The sequence below is a fragment of the Mycetomoellerius zeteki genome, unplaced genomic scaffold (genome assembly GCF_001594055.1).
Source record: "Mycetomoellerius zeteki isolate Tzet28-1 unplaced genomic scaffold, Tzet1.0 scaffold106, whole genome shotgun sequence".
Taxonomy (NCBI): domain Eukaryota; kingdom Metazoa; phylum Arthropoda; class Insecta; order Hymenoptera; family Formicidae; genus Mycetomoellerius; species Mycetomoellerius zeteki.
Window position 1 is genome coordinate 3,792,502 of NW_017255975.1, and position 20,733 is coordinate 3,813,234.

At 32.2% G+C, this 20,733-nt stretch overlaps 3 protein-coding genes across 7 annotated transcripts; 2 read left to right on the forward strand and 1 right to left on the reverse strand.

The window, feature by feature from the left end:
• The first annotated feature begins 1,499 nt into the window (after positions 1–1,499).
• Nap1 (Nucleosome assembly protein 1) lies at positions 1,500–5,731 on the forward strand. Of its 4 annotated transcripts, XM_018450468.1 has the most exons (9): positions 2,333–2,403; positions 3,054–3,198; positions 3,648–3,937; positions 4,056–4,212; positions 4,285–4,422; positions 4,492–4,639; positions 4,732–4,851; positions 5,053–5,166; positions 5,393–5,731. In XM_018450468.1, exons 2-9 carry the CDS (start codon positions 3,058–3,060, stop codon positions 5,401–5,403), a joined length of 1,119 nt encoding a protein of 372 aa, XP_018305970.1. In that variant the 5' UTR covers positions 2,333–2,403; positions 3,054–3,057; the 3' UTR covers positions 5,404–5,731. The 4 variants fall into 4 exon arrangements, with proteins under 4 accessions (XP_018305985.1, XP_018305977.1, XP_018305970.1 ...); XM_018450475.1 differs by lacking the exon at positions 2,333–2,403 and adding an exon at positions 1,544–1,686 and having other exon boundaries at positions 5,053–5,731; XM_018450459.1 differs by having other exon boundaries at positions 2,334–2,403; positions 5,053–5,731.
• Positions 5,732–6,828: 1,097 nt separating this feature from the next.
• On the reverse strand, positions 6,829–11,489 carry CycA (cyclin A). Of its 2 annotated transcripts, none has more exons than XM_018450446.1 (6): positions 10,982–11,489; positions 10,042–10,530; positions 8,743–8,966; positions 8,406–8,610; positions 7,706–7,953; positions 6,829–7,514 (listed from the first exon to the last, which is right to left on the reverse strand). In XM_018450446.1, exons 1-6 carry the CDS (start codon positions 11,180–11,182, stop codon positions 7,433–7,435), a joined length of 1,449 nt encoding a protein of 482 aa, XP_018305948.1. In that variant the 5' UTR covers positions 11,183–11,489; the 3' UTR covers positions 6,829–7,432. The 2 variants fall into 2 exon arrangements, with proteins under 2 accessions (XP_018305948.1, XP_018305955.1); XM_018450453.1 differs by having other exon boundaries at positions 6,830–7,514; positions 10,042–10,527.
• Positions 11,490–13,391: 1,902 nt separating this feature from the next.
• Positions 13,392–19,829, forward strand: LOC108722529 (nardilysin). Its single transcript, XM_018447696.1, has 14 exons — positions 13,392–13,486; positions 13,850–13,982; positions 14,947–15,057; positions 15,138–15,227; positions 15,919–16,033; positions 16,103–16,317; positions 16,436–16,606; positions 16,694–17,037; positions 17,135–17,623; positions 17,819–17,969; positions 18,053–18,186; positions 18,413–18,791; positions 19,033–19,525; positions 19,681–19,829. The coding sequence occupies exons 1-14, from the start codon at positions 13,392–13,394 to the stop codon at positions 19,827–19,829; spliced, it is 3,069 nt and encodes a 1,022-aa protein (XP_018303198.1).
• Positions 19,830–20,733: the final 904 nt, after the last annotated feature.

The following is a 20,733-nucleotide window of genomic DNA, read 5'->3' on the forward strand; positions in this document are numbered from 1 at the left end:
TAGGACCATTCTTCTAGATCTAAAAGTATGATCCAATCAGCTCGAAGGAAACTTCCAACAGTTGCAAAACGAACGTTCTGCTGAACGCAGCCATTGTGTCTTGGGCTTCACAGTAGATTATTCTTCTCGGATTCGACTGTAATTGGTCAATTTCTTACGGCTTAAGTCTTAAAACACCTATTGTAGATCCGGACTTATGTTACGGCCTTATGAACTCTACTGTGATTGGTCAATTCGCTTATTACTTACATTTTACTGCTTAAGTTTTTTTTGTGTGCCATGGCTCTAAGTCTTTGTTTTAAGAAAAACAATTTCTGTAGACTCGAAATTCTTAAAATAAAAATAATAATAACACAATCCGTAAAGGCCATACGAGTCACGGTTTTTAAGACTTAAGCCGTAAGAAACTGACCAATTACAGTCGAATCCGAGAGGAATAATTGATTGTGATTCGTCCATTTCTTATGACTTAAGGCTTAAAACCCTATTGTAGATCCAGAGTAAAGGCCATTACATGTACAAAAATTTTAGTCGGAATCGTAATGGCCGCAGCACAGACTGTTGCATAACGCATAATGCATAGTGCACAAGGAAATCGACCAATCGAAATTCTTCTTTTCCATGGAATGGAAGGAAAGGAAAGAGTCTGATTAGTTGATTCGCTTATGCACTATGCGTTATGTGTTATGCAAGAGTCTGTGCTACGGCCTTAAGTCCGGATCTACAATAGGTGTTTTAAGACTTAAGGCCGCAGCACAGACTCTTGCATAACGCATAAAGCATAGTGCATAAGCGAATCAACTAATCAGAATCTTTCCTTCCCTTCCATTCCATGGAAAAGAAGAATTTCGATTGGTCGATTCCCTTATGCACTATGCATTATGCAAGAGTCTGTGCTGCGGCCATTAAGTCGTAAGAAATTGACCAATTACAATCGAATTCGAGGAGAATAATCGACTGTGATACGCCTATTTCTTATGGCTTAAAGCTTAATGGCCGCAGCACAGACTCTTGCATAACGCATAATGCATAGTGCATAAGGGAATCGACCAATCGAAATTCTTCTTTTCCATGGAATGGAAGGAAAGGAAAGATTCTGATTAGTTGATTCGCTTATGCACTATGCGTTATGCGTTATGCAAAAGTCTGTGCTACGGCCTTAAAACCCTATTGTAGATCCGGAGTAAGCGAGTCAAACAGACCATTTGTGTGTCTTCATCTTTCCTTCTTTTCTCTTTGTAAAGACAATTTCGAATCTTTTTTTCCAAATAAGTTAAATAAACTTAATAATTCTATTTATGTCAATAAAATAACTTGTAAAATGTTGTAATTATAATACAGATTAATTGATCGGCAATTGGAGTTTGATTAAAGTTGCCCTAATTCATACTTATTTCAGTTTCGAGTGCATTGAGCGCAACCTCTCAGCTGCGAGGCAACGGAACACATCGACTCCCGCACTTCGAGGTTTCGAGTACTTGAATTGAGACTCGAGAGATCGCGATTGATCGCGATTCTCAACCGCCGTTCGTCGTTCATCCCTCTTCGTATCGCGCATTTATCCGCGACCCAACCGTCGTTAAAGAGGCGACCGGTTCGTTGTCGTCCGTTGCAGTCCGTTGTTCGTTTCCTGGTTTCGTCAGGTTTGGTTTTCACCTCTCTCACGCGCGGATCCGTGATTCGAAGGTAAGACCCGATACGATAATCGGGGAATACACGGAATCTGGTCGCGACGCCGCAGAGGCGAAAATTATTCGCACCACGTCGCGACGTACCTCGCCGTGACGTTGTTCCTCGCGCGCGCACTTTGTCCCCCTACGTTTCGTCCTTCACGTCCGTCGTCCCACGTCCGGCGTGCGCCGAACGACCCCGTTGTCCTCGTGCCACGTGCACGTTTCCACCGAGCCATCCCGGCCGAATTCTCCCGTGGAACAGAGCGTCGGCGAGGCGCGAATCTTGGCGTCCTTAGTTGCCTTTAGTCTCGTCCTCTCAATGTCATTCAACGTGTCGTCTCGCACCTCGCCGACGTTCTCGCCACGCGCATCCGATCTGTCGCCTCGTGCTTTCATCAGCCCTCGTCTTGCAACCAAAAGTCTGGAGTAATCTTCCATTCGACTCTCAAGTTCGCGCGCAGAACGCTTGGTCGAGGGGTTGTAAAAATTCGAGCGTGCAAAGCCAGCGGCACACGATGCACGTTTTCTCGCTTGCAATGAATTGCTAAAAATTATGTATTTTGTGCAATTCTAGTAATTCACTATAATGCAAGTGAGAAAGTATGCATCGTGTGCCACTGGCTTAATTTTTAGCACAAGGTCGACGTAACTCGAGGCTATGGCTCTCCGAACGCTCCTTTTATCCTTCCACGTGCGTCTTGTATCCCGCAAATCTGGCACGTTATTTTACGTATGTTCATATATTTAAATATGTACAATTTCGCAAGCATTACATTGTCACATTGTACATTCTTATGTCTGAGAAATTTAACCCATTTCCTAAGTTTATTGCCTAGAATAATATCATTTTTTCCACCAAAAGTTTTATCCCTTAAGCGATATGAGATAATTTGTATTTATTAAGAATCTAAATCAAGATCTTATTTTATTGAGTTGCTCCCAGTGTGATAGTGAAAAAATTTTATGTTACCTAGAGATTTCTCCTGCTACTCATTGTATATAATAATCAAGCTACTTCCACGCTTTTTTACTTACTTACTCCTGAATTACGTTGCAAAAACAAGTTATTAGAGATCTGCTCACAATTAGCCGCTTGCCTTTTTATTTATACATACCTAGCAATGTATATTCGCATAATTGTTAGTACTGCTTTAGTGATCGAGTCACGTGGAGTTACCATGTATTGTATAGTGTACAGATATACAAATGCATGTAATTCTCAGTCTACGTAAAATTCAAGCAGATTGAAAAGGGTTGGACGTTACCGAGTTAAAGCTTTAAAATCAAATTCACAGCTGCGAACGCTAAGAAACTCTTAGATTAGAACAATAGAATTGGCCAAAGGAAGTTAATTGATATAGCGACACATTTGAATTGTAGTAATATGACAACCGATCCGGAACGCGCCGCCAATGCTAGCGGTACAGAATCCGTTGAAGACGAAGACGATAACCATCGCAAAATTTTACGTAGACCTGATGTGTTAGCTGCTCTTCGAGATGGTATTACTGCAACAGGATTAGAGGTATTGCAATATTATGTCCAGTCTTCTTTCGGTCAACTGTATACGAATATATATACATTGGAGTTACATAAATTGTTAAATGCGCGCATACAATTTTATAATGGTATTGCAAAAATCTTTTTCTGATTTGCATGCTTCCCTCGATGCTTGTTTGCTTTTACATCCCATTTAACTGACAATTTTTAACTGAATGAATACATATTACATGTTTATTACGCATCTCGTTGAATTGTGGATGTCATCCATAACTTCTCCGAATTTAAATAAAATTTTATATTAATATTTTTTCATATTCACTATTGACTTGCGCTCTGTATTTTATCAATAAATTTGTCATTGTTTTATTAAAATTAAAAAGAAACGAAAACATTTAGTAAAGCTTAAGAAAATGTAAAACATCAAAATATATTTGATTGTAGCAAGTTTTACAGATCCAATTGTATTTTTAGCAAATGCAGTCTCTTCCTGCTCCCGTCAAACGCAGGATCAAGGCATTGAAACAATTACAACTCGTCACCACTAACATCGAGGCTAAATTTTACGAGGAGGTCCATGCCTTGGAATGTGAATACTATAAAATGTGTGCGCCCTTATACGAGAAGCGGTGTGAGATAATATCGGGTGCTTACGAACCAACTGATGAGCAATGCGTTTGGGACAGCGATGATGATGAAGAAACGCTAAATAATTATATGAAAGAGAAGGCAAAGATCGAGGATTCTGTAGAAACAAAGGAAGCGTATGTTTTTTTTTTTTTAAATAATATGTATCTGCTTACACATATCTAAGAAAAATTAGATATGATTTATTAGACATGTAATTAATTACTGCATATTAATTTGTACAATGTATTTTAGAACGGAGAATGAGGATGATACTAAAGGCATCCCAGATTTTTGGCTAACAATATTTAAGAATGTAAGTACGCTATCCGAAATGGTTCAGGAACATGATGAACCGATCTTAAAGCATCTACATGATATTAAAGTTAAATTTCTGCCATCAAATCCAATGGTAAGTTGTGGAACAAAGTGATATAATTAACAATTAGAAAAGGAATTTGATTTAAATTAATATTCTTTTTAGGGATTTGTTCTCGAATTCTATTTTACGCCCAACGAATATTTCTCGAACGCAATACTCACTAAAGAATATATCATGAAATGTACTCCAGAGAAGAATGATCCATTCAGTTTCGAAGGGCCGGAGATATATAAATGCAAAGTAAAGCTTTTACTTAATCGAATTGATTTCCAAATTATTACGATACTAAATGCGAGAATTTTTTCATAGGGCTGCGTGATTGATTGGAAAAAAGGCAAGAATGTTACGATAAAAACTATCAAGAAAAATCAGAAGCATAAATCTCGAGGATCCATGCGTACCGTAACGAAAACTGTTCAAAACGATTCCTTCTTTAATTTCTTTAGTCCACCAATTGGTAATTAATATTATACCTATCTTTTAGTTTTCTGTGTAGAACTAAAAAAACATATTTGACTTGTAATTTAATTTTGGTGTAAACATTTTCAGTGCCAGAAGACTCGGAAGCTGATATGGATGATGATACTCAAGCTTTACTAACCAGCGATTTTGAATTAGGCCATTATATTAGAGAACGCATAGTTCCTAGAGCTGTACTTTACTATACAGGTGACGTCCATGATTATATTATTACAATTTCTTATTGTGAACATAATGAATATGGCGCAACAGTTTTTATTATTAAAAAAAACTATTAACATGGGACATATAAAGTTGATCAACATTTAAATTTCGAATTATATCTGTAGTTAGTATATTCGTGTGTTTATTTTCGCGAATATTTTCCTCATGAGACAAATTTAATTTCAGGCGAAGGTTTAGATGATGAAGACGAGGATTACGAAGATGAGGATGAAGGAGATGATGATGAAGATGAGGAGGACGAGGAAGAAGAGGCATCTTCTCCTGTTAATGCGCCTTCAGGTGGGAAACAAGGCGATGATCCCAATGAGTGTAAACAACAGTAGAATTACATTAATTGTGCCGTAATGAAAAAAGAAAAAAAATCGTTCGTGCGTTACAGTATGCAACAACACACTAACGACACCTCTGACCGATAACTGCCTAGATAATCCTGCACCTTGTGGCTCCAAATGTAATCCCTGTTCTTCGTATCAATCATCTAATCATATCATATCTCCTATTCCAGATCAAGCATAGAACTCTTCAACATACCAGTGATACAAAAATAAACATTAAAAAAGAAATTATACGTACCAATCTTCCCTATATCGCCGTTGATGATGAGTAGAATGTGCGCCTCATTATACTTCTGCTATAAGGTTTTACTCATAAGTATATAATAATTGCTCTCGCTCTCGACACTAATTATTATCAATTTTTAATTGCTTCATTTTATACTACTTGTTACGTTTTTATATGCGCTGACAAAGTTGTTTGAATTCTTTTCCGAGAAACGCACGTTGCTCTATGGAATAAATTTTTGGGTACTGTTGAAGCATTTTTAATATAAAAGTGAAGAAAAAAAATATTACTGTGTTCATTGTTTCATTCTTCGTCTTTATTCCTTCGTAAAGTGTCCTTCCAAGACCTTCGTAAAATGAATGATCTTTGGGCATTATTTACAATTGTTATATTAATGTCATGCTTTCGTCTATAAATTCGCTATGGAAACGTTTGATACAACGATTTCATATTACGTCGAAACGGTTCCGAATAATATTTAAACGTGGTATAGAACGCACTACGTCAGATATATATATGAAAATATAGTATAAAAAACATTCGCATATATCACGTTTTGAACTCTCGAATACACTAGAGAAAAATCTTAATAGATAGAATTTTGGTTTAAAAGATTTTTCTGAAAGGGATTGCTTTTCGAGATTTAGTTTTAACTTTATGAAACACATCTTTCGGAGTTAAATAACATTTTTTACATTTAATTTTTGATGTATGTAAGAAACGGTAACAATTTTTATTCTGTATCTTGGCCCATCTCGCGGAAGCCAGTTATATTTTTTAGTTCATCAACAGTAATCTTTGGGGAAACTCTAGTCCTTATGCCACGTCAGCTATATTAAACTTTGTGGAGCAGTTCATAAAATTTACAATTAATATAGAACTGAACGTGTAATCATGTAACGATATATGATTCCGTAACATTTTTTTATATCTGTATTTAAATTTCTCATATGAACATATTCTCATGCATATTAGATTTGATGAACACTTAGGTATTTTGCGTTTTGTTAAAATGCGGTAATTTATGCTGTGCAATATTGCACGTCAATACAGTCGAAAACGTGCGTCATCGAAACGAATGTATATTAATTACTGCGAATGTGCGATTCATTTACATTCACGCACTATGAACGATTGGTTGTAAAAAAATGGCACGTGTGTTCTTGAAGAAAAATTCAAAAAACGATTTGCGCCAGGAAAGAATTGACAATGTAATCTTGCACAGCGTATAATCTAATATTTTTGTATATAATGTAATACAGGGATATATATATATATAAAACACCTTACTTCTAATAAAACAAACTACGCATTTGATATTATGGTACCTAGAATGTTGTAAATAAATAACTGTACAAGGACTGAAAAATTGATCGAAATAATTAATTGCAAATTAATTTCGCGGAAATATCTCAAATAGAATATGTCGTTTTTATCGTTAAATGGCACACGCCTAACGGTAAGACGATAATAATAAATATAAAATCGCTTTGCTTACGATTCTTATTATTGGAACGGTTTACTTGCAATCGAATTTTTAGCCGTTTGCATGTATCGCGTTTGTTTTAATCCTCTAAAAAGTACTTATAAAAATACAATTTCTAGATAATGTATTACTCTCTCCCCCTCCCTTTCTTTCCGTCTAGAGTTTCACATTGATATGAAGAAACTCTAAATTATGAAAATTTTCGTTAGGCCATGACTTAATAAGATGATGATATAAGATAATGTGCGATGAAGGTAGGAGAGTCAGGTACCAATTTGCTCTCGCAAAATGTACCGACCAGACTGCAACAAGCCAACAGAAAGAAATAAATCGTATGATTCTTCTTCCATTTTGTCAAAATGGCAGATCAAGTCTTGCCCTGATCCCTTCCTTCATTTCCAATGTATGTAGAGCTGTTTCGGGAGGTTCGTTATTCAATTACCAACTTAAAGACACAGAAAAAAATGATCTTAATCCTGTGTCTGACAATATTTTTTACTAAGCGTTTCCGTCTTCATCTTCGTCCTCGTATGATACCGCCTCGGTACTACGAGGCAACAGCATGGATACATGACCGTATCTAAGGAAAGATTATTTCATTAAAATTTTCAAACATCCCATAATCTATCATATAAAATATATCTGCGAAATCTCATACATAAAAAAGATATATGTTACTATCTATGCATTTAATTATAGGATATATCAACGGATTATATTGTGCAATTATATGTGATCTATTATTATATAGTTTTAAATATTTGTACTTACTTGCTGCTTCTGAACTTCTCCTGTATTGCCGTTTGCTGAAAGTTAGGAGCATTGGAGAAGGTTCTACTCAAGTATGCAATACATTCCTTAAGAGTTTTTAAATTGTATCCAGTTGACAGTTCCAATTCGTGTGGCCAAATCTCTTCATGTAACGTATGTCGCGCTAGTGCTACCGCGGACGCAGCCAAGTGACTGGGCAAATATTGTAAGTATGGATCTCCCTCCAGCATTGACAACTCACATAAGTACTAAAATAACAAAAATATGCGTGAAACTTCTTAAAAATTAAGAAAAGAAAAAGATTAAATAATGTTACATATATTTTTTAATAAAATGAAAAATTTATGAAAAAATTTACAAATTTTTTTATCTATTGTATTTGTGAAAATAATACAAAAAGTTTGGTCCAAGATGTAGAACCTGGATAAAATACTATTTCAATAAGTTAACATGTTTTAAAAAAATAATTAAGATAAAAAATTAGAAAATTTTTATTTAAACTATATAGCTGTATTATTAAATACGAATATTGAGTTATTGAATTATATTTATACATATATAAAATTTTTATGTACGAAAAATATAAATTTTCAATTTCAGTTATTTTTTGTAAAGATTATACACCTGACATATCCTTAAGAAATTTCAGAGAATACAGTAACATTAAATATCCAAATTATTTATACTCATTAAAACTTACCATTGCCAAAAATTTGATTTTATCCGACAAGTTGTTGCTGATACAGTATTCCATAAGAAATGTGATATGCGTCGGTACAGTTAAATCAAATGATAAAACTCTCAATATCAAATTTTCCATTTTTATCACTTGTGTTTTTGAATATGTATCATCAGTGATATATACAAATTCTCCTACATCGGGAGGATAAATCTCCTCGTATTTCCTATTAGATATACATATGTTATATTTTTATAAAATAAGAATTTCATTAAAAAATTAAAGTGTCAAACAGTTTATGTACAATGAGAATTGTATACAGATTTTGTCAAAGTATGATTATTCAAAATAAACTCACGCTGCAATAAACATAGCGGCAGTCCCAACAAGTTGTAATTTTGATCTTACAACACTCATGTATGATAAAAAGCGATCAATATACGAAATGGCCAAGTAAAGCGTTTCGTCCTGTAATCGATATTCTTCAGCTACCTCTACAAGCCAATCTATCAATATAGATCTCATTGAATACGTAATATCAGGTTGTTTCTTCATGTAACCAGGCTTTGGTCTATGTAGTGACTGAAAAAAGATAATAGAAATTTTAATATTGAAATAAATAAATATTTTCCAGAAATTTGTTCTCTAAACATAGAACGAAAGTTATTCTTTTCATAATAAAAAATATTTAAATTTATATGAAAAATATATTTAGATTAAGCATTATTATTATTAACTTAATATTAAATTTCAATTAACCTTTAATACACACAATGATTTTCCGATTCTTTACTACACACAATGGATTATTTGTACTTCAAATTAATTTTCAGCATTTTAAAATTATTTTTATATATATTTTAACATCTTTAGAAAGTAATTTGTACGGTTGTGTATTTAAAACAATTATCTATGTTATAACTTGACAATCTTAGTTTTTCGAAGAATAAAACACAAGACACGAATGACCCAATCGTGTGTATTAGGAATTAAATTTTGTTAAATCTTAATTAAATTAAATCAATTTATTTTAATAGGATATTTATTAAGATTTTGTAAAAATTCTTTGAAAATTTCCGGATTATTTCCAAGTATTTTTGTTTAAAATTCCAAGTATATACGATTAGAGAATTTTTTAATATAACTTTAAAATAAAAATGAGTGAAATTGGTATGCAACATAAATTAAAGTATTGAAAATTAATTAATTACTTTTATAATAATAGACTATATTTTATCATTTTCTACAATTAGAGTTGCAAAATCTATATAGCTTAATATAATGAATGAGCATTATAATGTGATATCAGTGAATTACTCTATTCTATTGAGTAATGTCTTCTGTCAACCTGATTTTTTTAGAAAAATCCGTGAGACACATAAGAGTGTACATGAATATATACGGATATTTATTGCGGACCGATTGTAATTTTGCATTATCAAGAAAAAATGGTCACAAAGAAAGTTTTCAGAAGAAGACAGAATTTAAATTTAAAAAGTAAAATTCCAAAAATTTCCGAGTCCCAATAAAATTTCATAAAAATCCCTGATTTTCAAGAAATCCCCTGAAAATTTCAGGTTTTTCAGGATTTTTCAGATAAACACCTCATTTAATATTAATTTATACAAATTAATATAGAATAAAAACAAGTGTATACCTCTGATGTTCGTAAATAATTGTATATATCAGCTCTATATTCATCTACATCAAAGATATTAATTCTCAATTCCTTATTACATTCTCTTCTGAGTCTATACTCCTCGTTGGAAGAATTGCTATATGTGAGAGATTTCTCCAATGACATCCCCACAGACATAGGACTATCTTTCGATAAGATATCATTCTTCTTATTTTGATCGACTTCTTCGATCTTCTTATGAAACACATAAGTAGAAGTGCTATCTATGGTATGTATTTCTAATCTTGGCTGTTCTTTATCAGACTTTGCTGTTGTTTCTTTTACTTCCTTGTTCTCCTTTGAGTTCCTAAGGGCAACAGATGTCTCTTCTTCTAATTTATCCTCGTAAATTTTAAAGGTTGGTTCCTCTTTCTTATAAAAGTCTTCATCATAAATTTTGAAAGACTCAGATTGCATAGGTATAAACGGTTTAGCTTTGATATACTTCTCATCTTTGTAGATCTCCTGCTAAAAGAGAAAGATAAAATAAATTCTATACACATATAAATTTTTGATACTTAACTTTCTGCTGCAAATCATTTAGCAATAATAAATACTCTCCTTGAAAAATAATCCAACTAAGGCAAGTTTTTTAATTCATAATATACAAACTTTTACAGAGCAAAATTAAAAAACTCACCTTATATGCTAAATTAAACTGTAATAGGCTAAAGAGAGGCTAACTTAATCTCTACGATCGCAACGGAGAAATCCGCCAGAGGAAAATAATTATCAAGATTGCAACTAATAAATCTCTATTAATCTACAATATTAATCTTAATTTATAATCGTATCGAGATGGATTCTTTCAAGAATCCAGTGAAGGCGCGAAAGGCACGTTCGACATGTCAGAAACGTGGCTCGCAACGTCTATCGCGGTTTCAACAAAGCGAGAGAGACGAGAAATGGCTCTACGTACAGGCTTCGTTCCATTCCGAGGGCAATTGTTGTGCAGGACTCCGAGCACGGCGCGTTTCGCCTGGTGCAACACTTGTGTTTGCGTGCTCACAGCAGCGGCGGCGGTGGCCGCTGTAGCGGCGAGGTTTTCCTTTCCACGTCCGCGTAAATCGCCGATAATCCGATTCTCCTGATCCTCCTGGTGTATCCTGATTGTAGCCATTATCGCCGTGACTCGCGAGATGATATCCCTCACGTACGAAAGAAATTCAGACGTCGGGTATGGAACTGTAGGACTCCACCGCCGGGACGAGACACCGGGTGACAATAAAAGACTGTGATAAATAAAAACGTGCGCACGTCCGTCCCGGTTTCTTCGCGTTCCGCGACGAAACGTAAATGCTCCCGAACGTTACTATAACTGGTCGGGCATGACAGGAATTGCGGGAAATTCGGGCGCACTCGGCAACCAACGGGTCACGGTTGCCGTTTGATTTCAAACAAACGCAGTCCCAACAGCTGGCTGGACGTTATCGAGAGCGTTGGGCGAAATTGGCCAATGGCAAGCGTGGGAAACATACCGGCCAATCGCAGCATTGCTCATTTGACTGCGCGTTCGCAAACGCGTCCTTTTGCGCGTTCGCGCGTTCGCCGATTTTAAAAGCAGGAGCACTTAAGTCCTAAACGCAATGCGAGGCAACAGTGATAAGAATAGCGATAGGAATGGCATAGAAATAAGCGATATATGATTGTCGCCTCCCGTTGCACAATGCCGTGAAAGAAATAAAAATGCTAATCAATCTGATCTCGTATATAGACTGTAGTATATTCAGATATTCTTCCATCTGCTTCAAGGTTATAGCACATATAAACAGATTAGCTGGGTTCAGCGGAAAAAGTAGCTTTGCAACTGTTGTAAAATTTTTGAATATGATTGGTTCATACATTTAGATCTAGTGAGGAACTAAGGGCAAGACCAATCATATTACAGAATTTTACAACAGTTGCAAAGCTGCTTTTTCCGCTGAACGCAGCCAATGGGTGCATTCAGTACTACACCGCTCACTAAGCGCTTGCATCTTATTGGTATATTCAGTTAGAACTAAAAATATAGACCAAACAGATACAAGAGCGCTCAGAGAGCTCTTGTATCTGTTTGGTCTATATTTTTAGTTCTAATGGAATATACCAATCAGATGCAAGAGCGCTCAGTGAGCTCTTGTATCTGTTTGGTCTATATTTTTAGTTCTAACGGAATGTGCCAAACAAATACAAGAGCTCACTGAGCGCTCAGTGAGCGGTCGTGGTATTGAATGCACCCATTCAAGAGGGTCGCATTGGCGTCTTAAGACATTACTCAAGATGGTCTTTAAATAAGAACCGACTATGAATACCGGCCTTAATGGTTCCTGCACACTGGACGCGGAAACGCTTGCAGCGCGGCAAAATGTGACGCGGTAGCCAATAAGCTTACAGCTCCTAACATATTCATTGGTTACCGCGTCGCATTTTGCCGCGCGGCAAGCTGTTTGCCGCGTTTTGTGTGCAGGAGCCATAACGGAATTTCCGTGACCGTAGCGCCTATATCTATATTTCGGTCAAATACATAATATTGTAATATTTAATTAAAAATGTTTGGATGACTCACAAACCTTTTTATTTGCATTTCAAAACTCTTCGTACAAAATACAAACGATTTAAAATAATAATTTTTATAACCGGAAGTTTTATTCGGTCACGTACATACGAATGCAAAAGCCCACTAAGCGGCTAAGTTTTAAAAGTTTTATAGTTCAAAAGACTAAACTTTAAGCAAACCAGTTATAATTGAATTTGCAATGAAATTGAGTTCGAAAACGGCAATTTTTTTGTGTGAATTGGATTAAATTCTGATTAATTTAATGGGTGATTAATAATTATTAGTAATAATTCTTGTTCTATACTTTGCTATTATAATAAATATTATATAATTTCCTGCTGTTTAGTACGGGAAAAATAATTAGAGTAGACGAATTATAATATACTTAAAAATTTGATTTTAAATAATTATAAATTAATTTCTGATTATATATATATATATATTATAATTATATTAAAGTTTGTTCGCTTTTAAGAAGTAAGTGAATCGCGCCTTATATATTACCGTAAATACCATATATAATACAAATATGTAAGCATATCTAAGACTTTGCTTTTTATCTGTTCCTTCTGTTTATAATGTACACGAAGATATTGACTGTATTGACCTTTTCGAATTTCGAAGGCAGGTGCCATACAGAAAGAATAAAAGTATCAGTTACAGTGCTAATTAAAACAGTCTACTGGAAAGGAAGTTGAAAACGATTGAATATGTTATTGTGAATTCTTCGATCGGATTGTATTAAACCAACAAATCTAATTTTCGTTCTGATTTTCTGTGTATCGATACAATAATGGAGATGGAGATCGATGCAACCGAAAACGATGATTATCAAGTTGAATATTTAGAGACACCTATTAAATCGGAGAACGATTTGATGAAATATAGGTAAAATGGGAGCAAATATATGTACTTCACAGTAATAACCCTTATAGAAATTTTAATACTAGTTGGCCAATTAATTACTTATTCTCTGAGTATTATTAAAAGTATACTATTACATTAACAGCTAGTACTTTTAATATTCAAAAGAAATGATTAATTGGCTATATACTAGTATTAAATTCCTATAAAGGGAATACAATTTCGACTGATATAATATGAGAAACATATTAATTATTTATCATAGTATGATGACCTCCTTTGAGAGAAATGTTACATCTTTTACAAGAAACAATTTCTTATATGATCAATAATTCTCAGTGATATGTCTTAGCATTTCATCATATTTGTTTTGTTTTTAAAATTTAGAGTTATTAGATTACAAAACGGGTTAACAGCTTTGTTAATATCCGAGAATAAAAACGAAGATGAAGATGATAGTGACACAAACAATGAAGACGATGATCCTTCAATTAAACGAATTAAAAAAGATGAATTGACGGTATATACAAAAAAATATAATAAAGTGATATGAATTACACAACTAACAATAAATAATGAAAAAAATTTATCAGTTTAAACTGCAGGATCTATAAGTGCTTATAAATAATACTTTGGTGTGAATGTATATATGTATCCAGCTGTGCAAACTACTCATCAAAATCATTTTCAATCTTGAAAGACAATCCTAAACTAAATTACAGGATAAATTAAATTGATAAGCAATTTAATGATATTGATGTTAATTATAAGCATTTTAAACAGTTGTAAATAATTTGATATTAAATAGTAAGTCATCTTGTAATAAACTTATATCAGCATCAAATTATTTACAGATATTTGTTTATTACCATTAATATCATTAAGTTGCTTATCAATTTCATTTAGGATGTATTACTACTATATCCCATTTCAGGATACGTATTATGGAACAGATTTATTAGAATGGATTCTGATCGAAATTATTCCGTTTTTCTTAGACGTAATAGAAATCTAGGAAATAATTGAACAATTCTGAGGATTGCACTTCAAGACCGAAAACAATTTCGGCGTACAGTTTGCAGAGGACATGTATAAAAATTTACGCCGAAATATTTAATCATTAAGATCCAGCTCAGACCAATAAGACAATTTAATTAGTTTGTATTTTAGATCATTCCTTGTATTTTCCTTTTATATAATAATTAAAAGTTCATTAGAATTGTAATATTGAACAAAGACTTACAAAATCATAAAAAGTATCTATACCTCAGCCTAAGATTCGTGTATTATCAGTTTTATCAGAAATTTTCGTTTGAAAAATTTGATCTCTACTATCTACAAGATATTTTCGTAAATTAATTTCTAAATGTTCAGTTTGAAATTGTTTACGGATCATCCTGTTAATTGTGTTCATGTTCGGCTTAACACCATATGTGTAATATGTGATGAGTAAATGTGTATATATAAATTTTTTTTAAACATAGGTAGAATGTGGCTTAAACGTGGGAGTAGGCAGATTCAGTAATACAGAAATTCCAGACATAGCACATTTTGTTGAATATATGGTTTCTAGAGGATCCGAAAAATATGACCATGTAATTAAAATATGATGCGTGAATTTATTATAAAATTTATTCGTGTATGTATAAATGTTTAAGTGTCATTTTACTTGCAGGAAAATGATTTTATTGAATTTATCGATGAGTATGGCGGATGTGCTAATAGTATGACGGATTACGAACATACAACATTTTACTTTGCCCTGGTGAAAATTTTTCTCAAAACTTTTTATATAATTTTTCAGAAATTTTATGTAAATGTTAGAATTTTTCAGAATTTCTCAATAATAATATTTTTTTAGAAAATTTCTCAGATTTAAAAAAAAATACAAATTAGAATATTTTTTAGAAGTGTCGAAGTTTACGTCTTTTCTAAAATTTTACATTTAGAAATATTTTTAGGCTGGTTATTCATTATTTGATTATTTTGTGATTAAGCTTATAATCTGTAGATGTTTCACCCAATGGTCTTCATAACATATATGAAATCCATTCGATAAAATATCAGGTTGAACCTAACTACAAATTAATCAGATAATGAAAAAAACCGGACCTTAGATTTATAAAATTTCTCAATGTATAATGTTTGAAAAAATCTTATTAAACCTTATCAAATCTAAAGAAATTTAAGATATTTTTTCAAAAATACAGACTAAGAAATTTTAGAACTTTTAGAATATTCACATATAAACATTCTAAGAAAAGATGTAAACTTAAAGTTTGTTTGCGTCCAACATGTTCCAATATGCTCCTACCATAGCTCTTATTCACTCCAACGCGCTTGGTAGAGTGAGTAGGAGCTATAGTAGGAGCATGTTGGAGCTTGCAACGCGAACAAACCTCTAGTAATTCTGAAAAGTAATCTAATTAATATAAAAATAAAAAAATTTTTATTAGAATGGTATTCAAAAGAATCAATTGTTATCAGCTCTTGATCGTTTTGCTCAATTTTTCATTAAACCCTTGATGAAGAAAGATGTCATGAAGCGGATGGTAATGGCTGTAAGAAACGGTATATAAATTATAATCGTTATACTGTTGCCGAAAGTTGCAGTCTTTTTAATGTACCATGTTCATACAGAGTTGCAGTCGTCTTTAACTTGCGATATGTCCAGAAAAAATCAATTATTGTCCTCTTCCGTGCCAATTGGTCATCCAGTCAATAAATTTCCATGGGCCTATACAGTAATATTGAGCAATAATGTGAATGACAACAAATTAGATAAATTATACGATGAACTGCACAAATTTAGAGAACGCCATTACAGCGCTCACAGAATGAAGTTAGTTATACAGGTAACTTATCGTTTGTCAAAATGAAAATTATTGATTAAATAGGAGAATATCATTGATTAACTTATTAAGTATATTTAATTCATAACATACAATACATAATAGTATTATCTTTTTATAGTCGTCATTACCACTAAGTGCATTGGAAAAATATGTTATAAAGTTCTTTGCTAATGTACCAAATAATGGGCTGCCCCCCGATGACTTTACCAAATTTAAAGACAATATTCCTTTTAATACTCCCGCTTTCCGAAGAATATATAAAGTTAGACCTGTCAAAGATATCAGACAAGTATGTGACAATTGAACACATAAATCCAAAAAGAACTATCTTTATACATCCTGAATAAATTTACAAAACAAAAATTGTCTTTTACAGCTACATATAACATGGGCTATACCTTCACTACTTCATTTGTACAAAAGTAAACCACATAGTTATATCTTATGGATTATTAAGCATGAAGGAGAAGGTTCCTTAATGAGTTATCTACGCAAGAAACAGTGGAGCTCCGATTTTTTACGTGATAACTCTGAAGACGATTTTGAACAAAATTCTATATATACATTATTCAATTTTATTTTAGATTTCTCTTCAGAGGGACTAGAGCATCTGGTCGAAATTCTAAATGCGATATTTTCATTTATTAATTTATTAAAGAGGGAAGGTCCGCAGAAAAGAATTTACGACGAGATTTATAAGATTACAGAAAATAATTTTAGGTAAATCAATTTAAGGAATAAAGAGAGACGTGTAGAAAATAAAACCCGATAAAATATATTTGTAAAATGTCACTTATACTTGAAAGTCTTTTTTTAGATTGTTAGGTAATAATGATTATGTAGAGTGTTTGTGTAAGAATATGCATTTATATGAACCGCGCGATTATATAACTGGAAAGCAGAATTACTTCGAATATGACCCAGAAGCTATACAAAAATGTTTGGATTATTTGGTGCCAGAGACTGTGAATATCATGATTTTCAACAAAAATTTTGATTCTTTTGAATTAACTAAAATCAATCGGTGGGCCAATATCGTCTACGAAGATATAGAGATACCACAAAATTGGATCAAATGCTGGAAATCCATCGAACCATTGCCAGATTTTCATTTACCATTATCAAATACATTCGTTACTAACAACATCCCTTTATTATCGATACCTGTGGTGGCTCCGAAATATCCTATAAAATTAGTTGAAACTTGTTTATTGCAGATTTGGCATCACCAGAAGTTTAATTGGCCGAAATGTTATATAAACTTCCAATTTATTGTTTATCCTCTGGGATTTCAGTCGCCAAAGATGTAAGTAGTATAAACATAAAAATTGTAGTAATACTACATATTGAGTAGTAATTGTATTAAATGTAGTTAATGTACTATTGCAGATCCTATGTACTAATTTCTATCTTGTAATTATCAATATTGTGATTTTTATATAATATCATTTGTATCTTGTTAACAAAAAAAATATTCAGATTATATTTAATGACATTTCAGTAAAGCTTTCATGGAAATGTACTGCAATGTATTAAAACGGATATTGAGGACAAAATTATTTCCAGTTGTAAAGGCTGAGATTGAGTATGATATCACTGTCAGTGAGATAGGTATTGTAATAGAAACGAACGGATTTAACGAAAAATTACTAGTAAGTATAGTTTCAAAACATGTGTTGGAATTCTAAATATAATTTCAAGGTACATCAATACTTTATTTATATATATATTGCAGAAATTCTTGTCAGTTATTGCAAAATACATGGTGAACTATTCAACTATTGTTACGAAGCCTTTGTTTGAATTTGTCAAAGTGCAACAACTTGAAAGATATTATAACAAATTTATGAAACCTGAAAAACTCATAAAGTATTGACTATTTATTATCTAATATTATTACAATATTATGCAAGAGTTATAAAATTGTACTAAAATTGTACAGTTATATATGCAAAAATTATTAAATTCTTACATAAATTTAAGAAAAATTTAATGATATATATTAATCATCAAAAATAATATTATAAAATTAATTATGTCAAATTATATTTCTGATTAAAATCAATAATATATATATTTTTATTCCTTTTCACAGGAACGTGAAATTACGGATACTGAAGGAAACTATCGATTATACACATATTGACACATACATTGCTCTACGTGATATTAATTTTGAAGAATTCCAAAAATTTGTGAAATCTTTCACCGATCATCTGTACATTCAGTGTCTTGCGCAAGGCAATATAACGAAGGACAATGCGATTGAGGCTTTACAGCGATATATGAAAAAGCTAAACTGTTCTCCATTAGTCTTTAGTATATTCCAGATGAGAATGATTCAGATACCCTTGGGCACATCTTATTGCAAGTTAAAAAATATGAACAAAACTGATACGAATTCTGTAATAACAAATTATTATCAAGTCGGTATCAAGTCGATGGACGTATCTGGATTAATTGATTTGATAATCGTAAGTATTGTATATATATAACATCGCTTTCTCTAAAATGTATCGTTTATGAGATATTTGGGTGTATCCAGACTTTTGGCCCACCCTGTATATTTTGAATATGTTGCCATGGAATTCTTGGTTTAATATTCATTATTTATATTTATTTTACGTTTAAATTAAATAAAATATGAATAACATCTTCGATTATTGTGATCGATTTTATCCGTACATCACACTCATCTGCAGTATATCTTTTCAGATTATAATGCAAGAACCATTAAAGAATCAACTATGTTTTCAAGAACAGCTTAGTAATAAGATTTTCTGCGTTCGTCGAGATGACAATGAAATTTTAGGATTTTCCATTACCGTTCACATTGAGGCACATAAATATACAACAGAACACGTGGACCAGCGGATCGAGGAATTTCTGAAGTCATTTACTAATATGTTAAATGTGTTCTCACAAGAGGAATTGGATATTGTCAAGCAAACGCTCATAACAAGAGATTTGGAGCAATGTACCAGTATCGAGTTTATGAAATATGAAGTTGATAAAAACTGGAGTGAGATTACGAAGCAGCATTACATGTTTCATAGATTCGAGAAGAAAATGCTTGCAACAATGGATATAAAAATCAATGAACTACGAGAATGGTTTACATACGCACTGAACGAAAGTAATTTCAGAAAATTAAGTTTACATGTGGTAGGAACTGATCCAAAGGAAATAGAAGCTAGAGAAGCGAATGGTGAGTAGATAACTGTTTTGGTTGAATTTTGGTCGATATATTTATTTGTTTTCTGATTTTGTGACATTATTAATTGTTACCTTGTATTTTTGTTGTTATCAGATTATGCTTGAATAAATTACTAAAACAATTAAAACAAAATAAATTAGTTGTAGATACTGCAATGGATTACAATAAAAAACAAGATTTTGTTTTGGAATATATAACTGATAATCAACAACGTAATGAAACTGAAGGTCGTTATATTACGAACATAGAACATTACAAGAAAGATCTCTCATTTATTCATGCGTCGAAAAACTGACAGATTTTGTTTAATCTACTTCTACTTCTTTTTTATGATAATAACGTTCTTTTTTACTTATTGAATATTTAATTTTAATACTAATTTTTACATAAGAACAATAATAATTGCAATTAGTTTTTTATATTTATTACTTTTATCTTTATTATTTTCAATAGCTATATTATTATAATAGCTAATAGCTAATTATAATTGCTAGTTGTAGAAACATTTTGCATCTTACAATATGAAATATTCGAACTAATAAAGTTAAAAAAATTATACAGATCTCTAATTAAAATCAGAATTTGTAACCTTAATGGGCATTCTACAATAAGCCATTAATCATAAATCAGAAGTTAGAAGCTGAAAATTGACCAATCACAGTCGTCAATTTTTAGTTTATTTTTTTGCTTATAAATCTGTACTGTCAGGAATAAATACAAGTACTACTTGTACATACAATACATACTTGTACATGATCATCAAATCAATCAAGAGCTCGTTTATTTTTATCAAGACTAATATGATTCAAGGATAAAAGCAATTTTAACAACACAATGGAGAGCAGAGTACGTACTTCGATCTTGCCTTTCTTTGCGTTACTCATCGTCTTGCCCTTGGCATTCCCGTTGCCTGTGCCGTATCTAACCCTTATAGGCGGCATCATCTGTGGTAGCGACGGCATCCTTTTTTTAATTTTTTTAATTTTGCATTTTTGAAAAAATAATTGCAATGTTCTTTTAGAATATAATTACCTAGGAAAAATGTTTCACATATATAATTATATACAATTATATAAAATTATGTATAATTATGTAAAAAATTGACATTCAATTTATATATTACAATTATACATAATTATTATATATAATTATATATGAAATACATTCATATATATAACATTTTTTCTCAGGATATTATT

What these genes read in the sequence shown, in the direction of transcription:
- Nap1 (XM_018450475.1), top strand. Translation starts at nt 3,058, where the DNA reads ATGACAACCGATCCGGAACGCGCCGCCAATGCTAGCGGTACAGAATCC. An exon ending in TTACTGCAACAGGATTAGAG is followed by an intron (nt 3,199 to 3,647) that starts GTATTGCAATAT and finishes TTGTATTTTTAG; the next exon opens with CAAATGCAGTCTCTTCCTGC. An exon ending in AGCTGTACTTTACTATACAG is followed by an intron (nt 4,852 to 5,052) that starts GTGACGTCCATG and finishes ATTTAATTTCAG; the next exon opens with GCGAAGGTTTAGATGATGAA.
- CycA (XM_018450446.1), bottom strand. Translation starts at nt 11,182, where the DNA reads ATGGCTACAATCAGGATACACCAGGAGGATCAGGAGAATCGGATTATC. An exon ending in ATTATTTACGAACATCAGAG is followed by an intron (nt 8,967 to 10,041) that starts GTATACACTTGT and finishes ATCTTTTTTCAG; the next exon opens with TCACTACATAGACCAAAGCC. An exon ending in GAGAAGTTCAGAAGCAGCAA is followed by an intron (nt 7,515 to 7,705) that starts GTAAGTACAAAT and finishes ATCTTTCCTTAG; the next exon opens with ATACGGTCATGTATCCATGC.
- LOC108722529 (XM_018447696.1), top strand. Translation starts at nt 13,392, where the DNA reads ATGGAGATGGAGATCGATGCAACCGAAAACGATGATTATCAAGTTGAA. An exon ending in GAATGAAGTTAGTTATACAG is followed by an intron (nt 16,318 to 16,435) that starts GTAACTTATCGT and finishes ATCTTTTTATAG; the next exon opens with TCGTCATTACCACTAAGTGC. An exon ending in GATTAATTGATTTGATAATC is followed by an intron (nt 18,792 to 19,032) that starts GTAAGTATTGTA and finishes ATATCTTTTCAG; the next exon opens with ATTATAATGCAAGAACCATT.